This window comes from Dreissena polymorpha, chromosome 5, assembly GCF_020536995.1.
Source record: "Dreissena polymorpha isolate Duluth1 chromosome 5, UMN_Dpol_1.0, whole genome shotgun sequence".
NCBI classification, from domain to species: Eukaryota; Metazoa; Mollusca; class Bivalvia; order Myida; family Dreissenidae; genus Dreissena; species Dreissena polymorpha.
This window is the reverse complement of record NC_068359.1, coordinates 52,401,700-52,409,059: the sequence shown is the minus strand read 5'-3', so window position 1 is coordinate 52,409,059 and position 7,360 is coordinate 52,401,700. Positions and strand designations below refer to the sequence as shown.

General features: G+C 34.2%; 1 protein-coding gene across 1 annotated transcript in view; it reads right to left on the bottom strand.

Moving 5' to 3' along the window:
- Window positions 1-1,063: 1,063 nt before the first annotated feature.
- LOC127831224 (uncharacterized) overlaps window positions 1,064-7,360 on the bottom strand; it is a 76,770-nt gene continuing 70,473 nt past the window's right edge. Inside the window, exon 22 of the mRNA XM_052356210.1 lies at window positions 1,064-7,302. Within this exon, the coding sequence (XP_052212170.1) occupies window positions 5,954-7,302 (1,349 nt within the window). The 3' untranslated portion in view covers window positions 1,064-5,953. The remainder of the gene's footprint in view (window positions 7,303-7,360) is intronic.

Genomic DNA, 7,360 nt, shown 5'->3' with positions numbered 1-7,360 from the left:
TTAAAGTGCTTTATATATTTAAAAAAGAACACACTATATATCTATATCAATTTTCCGTCTTTCTGGCTTGATTTTGCAAGAGTTGGTGTTTCACATAGCTTGAAATGTTTGCTATGGTCCCAGTTACAGTTTTAATTGGTTGACTTTACATAAGGACTATGAGTGTTATAGGGGTATTCCACTACAACCCGATTCCCCACGATTTGTCCCGATTTCCAATATTTTGAGGTCAAGGACATCCGTAGCTCAATTGGTGAAGGTCCTTACTTATTCGTAGCTAGTCGTGGGCCGGTCATAAGTGAATCCTGCCACTCGTGAGCTCCCAAAAAAACGGGCCAGATTTTAAACGTGTTAAAAATTTGGCCAGGAACTCCAAGACTGAATTTAATCGCAGTTGACTTGTAACAGCGTCGTAGTGCGTTCTTGGGCGTCGTATTGGAATAGTAGGTAATTCGTGACTTAATCGGGAAATCGGTGATCATGTCATCTGTTTACGAATCATTTATGACTTTGTCAAGACTTCATGAGTGAGTTGCGAGCCCGCTAAGATTCTTGCGATTTTGATCAAGACTTTCACGAGTTCATCCTGAATGAGTTGCGAGCCCGCTAAGATTCTCGCGATTTAGATCAATATCAATAGATATTGGGGCCATATTCATGGGTGCGTTCGGTGAGGTCCTAGCTTAGTCGTGACTGATCTGCATCGATCGTAGTACAGTCGCAGTAGATTCTTACACATTTTTGTGAAGTAGGGACCCTATTTGCAAGACTTCAACGGAACCCAATCACGATTCGTCGTAACTCAATCACACCAGTGTCGTAACTGAAGGGTAGACTGTCACGAGTCTTCCCGATTCAATAAATGTGATAAATCGTAGCAAATCGTGGGCTTGTTTTCGTAGTGGAATAGAGCCATAAACTTATTGTAAAAAAATAACTGTATGAGTGCTTGTAGATGTCTTAAATTGATTTCAAATTGTTCGTAGTTGTGGAGCCTTTCTAGAGAGCTTTTTGGGGATTGTGAAGTTTGTTGCAACAAAAAGTGTAAAACTAACAATCTCTGTACATTATGTGTTTCATTTATTCATCGTTAAACAACAGCAATCAACAAAATATAAAATCCAACCATTTTTGTTCAAATATGTCTAAAACAGCAGCATGGTGCAATATATAACAAATACATTGTATACAATAAATAGGTTCTATAAAATAAAGATCTTTTAGAAACCTTTTGGGGCAAACTTCCAAGACAAATATATATCTAATTTAGGTAAATATTGACATACTTGAAACAGAAAGCATGTAACAAAAATATAATGATTAAAATCACACAATTCATTTATCTTCAAATATATCATAAAATATTAATTGATTTGAAAAATCATCAGTGATTGAATGTGAAATAACATTTCCCATAGAACATTTCTAACAATGTGCCACTGACGCTGCCACTAACAACAAACCCATTCTATTTCCTAAATCATAACCCTTTCCCTCTCAGAAGCAAAGTGAAAATGGCTATGTGCAAACAGCATAAATCCAGAACAGCCTGCGAGTAGCTCACAATCTGTTCAGGTTTAATGCTGTTTGCAGCTCATCAGTATCTAAGGGTTTGAAATAAAGCTTTTAAAACTTGAATAAAGAAAGAAAGGTCTTTTATTATATCTAAATTTCTTAGGGACAACAAATGCGTAAATATATGTATCTTAGTGGTAAAGGGCTAAGCCAATAAGAGTGACAAGGACTGCAAAACCATTGCCCAATAACCATATTGTGTACATTTACGTAAACATTGAAAAAAACAATAAATAGTCAACATTTTATTTGAATCATTAATCATTGAACTTGTTCATATTAATTTCTTTAACCATGTTGTATATAATAAGAAAAACTGATCCACAAATACAGAAAAGTTATCAATTACTAGTACTTTTAAGAATATTATATGCTAGGACTAATAGCTTTCGAAAATGAGTGATTTGCCAATAAATGGAACCATATTGTATTTAAAGTACAAGCAACCAAAATACTGTAATAAAATGTATATTATATACATATAGGTACATGTATATTGCTGGAGGGGTTTCCCATAAGGTTAATACTTTCCCACTTAGAAGCAAAGTGAAAACGGCTATGTGCAAACAGCATAAAACCAGAACAGCTTATTAGTAACTCACAGTCTGTTCAGGTTTGCTGTTTGCTGCTCATCAGCATCTAAAAATTGGAAATGAAACCTTTAAAACTTGAATCTACTAAGATATGTCTTTATTAAAATTTAACTTGCTAAGGGTGTACACATGCTTCAAAATATGTATCTAAGTGATAAAGGGTAATACACCATACAATGGATGATTTCTGCAAAATAGTGAGATTTAAAATTACTAAGTTACTAAGAGCTTGTTGGATATTTATCAATATGTACTATCTAACCACAGCCATAGTGCATAGAAAATAAATATGATCCAGCGCTTCTATTCCTAGTAATTGGGCAGTTAAAAAGTACTTTTTCACAGTTTTCAATGCGTTACTTTCGGACACACTTCTTAAAATGAACAACCATTTTAATTTGAGAAAACTTGCAAACACAAAACATGCAGTTTAATTTTGATAAAATTAAGTCATTAAAGCCCCATAAACACTCAAAATCATGTTTTTATTTTTTGTGTGACAATATATTCCTTTCAATTTTCAGCCAGGATATCTGAACATTTACAAACGACCACAAGATTGGCTTCAGGCAGCATTGGAAGCAGGACGTTTAAGTTCTCCGACGCTGCCCGAAGCCAATCTCGTGCTCACTCATAAATGTTTGGATATCCGGGGGAATTCACATAGAATATATTGTAACAAAAAATATATAAACAAGCATTTTGTATCTCGTTAAATCTATGTAACCATACCACATCTAGCGCAGAAATTTTTGCTATTACTTTAAGGGACACTGATTTTGTATGGGTTAACTTTATCATACGAAACATTTGTTGATTTTGAGTGTTTATGGGGCTTTAAATGTATGTTTAAACATTTACCAAAAAGTACAAAACATAACTATATTGTTAAAAGTAGAATATAAAACATTAATAATTAACCAGAGATCTAAATAAATTGTTTTAATGAATTATCCATGTTGTATATTATAGTAAATATGATGATTGCAATAAAACTACCAACCTTTAATTGCACATGCTTATTGAACCAAAAAAAAACACTAAAACACACAAGTCATTGTAATTTTTGGCATATCTAAAACAACCAATTAAATTAACAGACAGGTAATTGAAGTTTTTAAGGACTTTGAACAATATACTGTTAAATTCAATCAAAATGTATAGTACAGGTAATTAAGCAAGCTTAAAGCGAACACACCTGCTTAAATCATGCAAACATTTTCTGACAAGTCTATTAACAAAAGGTCTGATTAGTATTTCGACATTAATTTCCCAATGTGTGTTCAGCCGAAATATACATATTTAATTTAAATATGTCTTACTTAAAATGTTAACTTATTGTCTGTTACAAAATATAAACAACTGTATGCATTTAAATTTTCATTTATTTTTAATGTTTTCCTACAATAAATATTTACATTAAAATAGATGCTTTGGATAATCTTAACAAACAATTAATTAACAATTATGCCTACATGTATCTGATTTCAGTAATAACAAAATTACAAAATAATAAAGTTACTTCTATTAAGTACAACAAGAATATTTGTTTGCTATTGGGATATTACTAAAGAATATTTTTCTCCCTTAAGTTTGAAAATTTTGATTTTTTTTTATGAGCCCTTGCTCAAGTTAAAATAAGTGATTTTCTAATTTTACTGATGTAGTTATTTCTCAGTAATACAATCAATCAACCAATCAGTAAATCAATCACATGTTCTTTTAATTGAATGCTTAAAAAAAAGTTTTAATTATTCTTTCAATAAAGGTATAATTTATATTGTTTTATAACAGTACCATTTCTAATCAATGCTACACAATTGGGTTAGGAAAGCGCCATGTAGGATTTCAGTGAATATTTTCCATAAATTTTAAAGTCAAATATGTTTGGGCTGATACATAGCGCCTTAGACCTTTTTTGCTTGAGTCATCTTGTCCTTTGCAAAAAAGGTATTTATTACTCTGTACAAAACACCAATAGCTAGAAAAAGTAAGGGTCACACTAAATGGAAACACAATGTTTTTTTTGTAAACAAGCTGAACATATAGATTTAAATTCAGGGCTCAACATTAACCTTAAAACGAACTTGCCATGCCGGGCAAGTACTTAGCAAATCTACTTACCCTGAACGTAAAGCCATTTGCCCAAACATGAAATATCACATTAACTGTAAACCTCATATTTTTTAATAAAGATCAAAATGATACACCACAAAAACTGTTTTACTTTTTCACATTTAACAAAATGATAACAGCAATTAAAGTCTAATTTAAGTCAAATTTAATGCTCTTTGTTCTTTTTTGCACTTGACTGGGCGGACAACTAGATTATAAAATAACTTGCCCGGACCCAACATTTACTTGCCAGGGGCAATAGGACAACTGTTAATGTTGAGCCCTGAAAGTATGAACCTTAAAATGCAAAACTCTTAAAAGTAAATGGTGGAAATATATCCTGAGAGGGATTACTTAAACATATAACTTGTTGTCGTCTATTCATTTCAATAATATAAATGAAATTTAATTGGAAAGAAAACGCAAAGTTCAAAATGATCTTGCATGGTATTGATTTTTGGCAGAGTAAAAATCAATTTAAGGCAGGGACAGAGCGCTTTAAGGCACAGAATTTTCAATAATTATTGGTAATAGTATGGATAAGACACATAGTAGTTCATTAATTCCTCAAGACTATAGACACAGCAAAAAGACTATAGAGCACCTCTTAGTAGGGATGGCAACAACTATTTCAATAGTAAAAGTATTTAAATGTAGCATACAGCCTATGCTTGTATTTTGTTACATGTTTAATGTTGCAAAGTATATAATTGTTTCCATGTTTATTGCTCAAATATAATTGACGTGCCTATCGTCATGTATGTTTAATTTGTAATGCAATATAATACACTGTACATGCTGGTATTTTGTTGTTAGATTTTCATAATTATATTTTGGAAGCATCAAGGTTAACAATTAAAATAAACTTTTGGATATTGATTATACATATATATGTAATACCAGAAAATTAAATATTCAAATACTTCAATGACCTAATACTCCAATAGCAATTATCTTATTTGTTGCCATCCCTTGTTTTTGTTTTTACAGATCACAGAATAACCAGTTCATTTGTATCACAATCAGCTTTTCAAAAGTACCTAAATCCTAACAACTTCATGCAAAAAATCCAGTTGTTTTAATACACAGAGAAAATATAAAAGGCTGCATATACTTCAATAAACTTAATACACAATTATGCATTACATCTATGAAAAATACTTTTAAACAGACAAACTTGTTTTCAAAGATTTTAAAGTTAGGAACACTGCAAAATACTCTAACAATCATTCACAGAACAGGGTCACTAACAATACGAGCCTAACTCCATGAAAATATGGTTTAATGCATGTGCGATAAGTGTCGTCCTATACTGGATTTGTGTAAAGAAGAGACTTCCTTTAAACTATAAATACCATAAAAGCCAAAAGTGTTTCTGATTAGCCTGTGTGGATTGCACAGGCTAATCTGGGCCGACACTTTACGCACATGCATTTACTCTTTCAGTGCTGGAACCGAATTTTAAAGGCCTTTGCAACCAGTTTGGATCCAGATAAGACGCCACAGAACGTCATCAGGATCCAAACTGGTTGCTGTTCTGATAGTATTCTTTGAAAAAAATCGAAGAAAATGCTAATTTTAGAAATTCAGCAGACAAAATTTTAGCAGATGAAAAATTTCCCAGCATGCAAAGGATTAAGCTCCAGTTTCCCAGAGCGTGGCTCATTAATTCAGAACTTGTACATCCAGAAGATCAAGCAGGCCTCCTCAGGTCTGTAGTTTGGCAGTGCCTGCCGTCTCTTCCAGTCCTTGTACCCATCCCCCCCACTGAGAACCATGATCGTGTTTGTGTCGGTCTTTCTAAGGGTATCTATCTGAGAACCCTTCGAGAAACTCGTGCCAACATAGTTGTTCTGTTTCTTCTGTTTAGAGGACATATCTTCTGCAGCAGCTATGGAGACACGTTTCTTTGGCTTTGTTTCACTTTTCTCCACTTTTTCTGCTTTTTGGCTCTCGTGCTTTGAAGAAGATTTATTGTATCTAAATGATGACATGTCTGGTTTCTTGGCTCTAATGGGTGATAAAGTATTGGGTCGTATATAAAGGCTTTCTTCATTTACATTCTCAGAAGAATCCGTATTAACCATGCCATGAACAGTCTTTGGCCTAACCAATGTAGGGTACAACATTTCAACAGTTTTATCATCGGCGTCCCTATCTATAAGATCATCCAAAGACCGCCTTCGAGCCAAAACTTTCTTTTCTAGCTCAGACTTAAAGTTTTCTGGGGCACTTTCTTTGGAGCTGCCCCATGCATCATTATTCATCCGGTCAGTCGGTTTAAAAACATCATCACTAGCAACCTGGTCTGTTTTCCCTCCGCTATTTAATTGGTAAGAAATTTGTGGGACGTCATAACCTGAGGGGTAAACTTGTGGAACATTCGACCTTACACTTGTCTCTGCATGCATTACACCATTTCCTGACACAATGAGATCTGACTGTTTTTCAAGAATAAAATATGTGTGTTCGGCAGATTTTTCTTTTTCATTCACTTCAGCACTAACATTTTTAGAAACTTCGTCTTTTGAATCTGCACTTTTTGGCTCGTAACTTTCGTAATAATTGTCATCTTGAACAACACTTTGACTTTTCAATGCCTGCCTTTGTTGTTGCCTTTGTTCTGCCCTCAATGGCCCAATTTCTTCGTAAACGTTTTCCCCGTCTTCATTATCAGTTCTACTGATACTTCCAGACTTCCCAAGATCCTTTGCTTTAGGTAGTTGAGCAATAATGTCCTCTTGGACTTTGTATTTCACTAACACAGACTCAGGTCCCCTTCGTATTGGCGTCCCAGTTATCGGTCCATACTGTACGGGAATTAGGAACCGGACCGGACCGAAGTGGCTGTGAAGCGCCACCTGGGGTCGCTCATGAATTCTGGGAACGCCGTCCCGTAACCGTGGCAATGGATATGCGAGGATGACCCCCACGTTTGTACCAACCCACAACACTCCCAGACTTGCCATCAGACATGTGATCTCATAGTCCCTACGCTCTGTCTTTGTACCAGTGTACACTGGAAGTAAAAATAAAAATGAGCCGAGCTCTTGAAAATGGGAGCTTGATTAATTTAA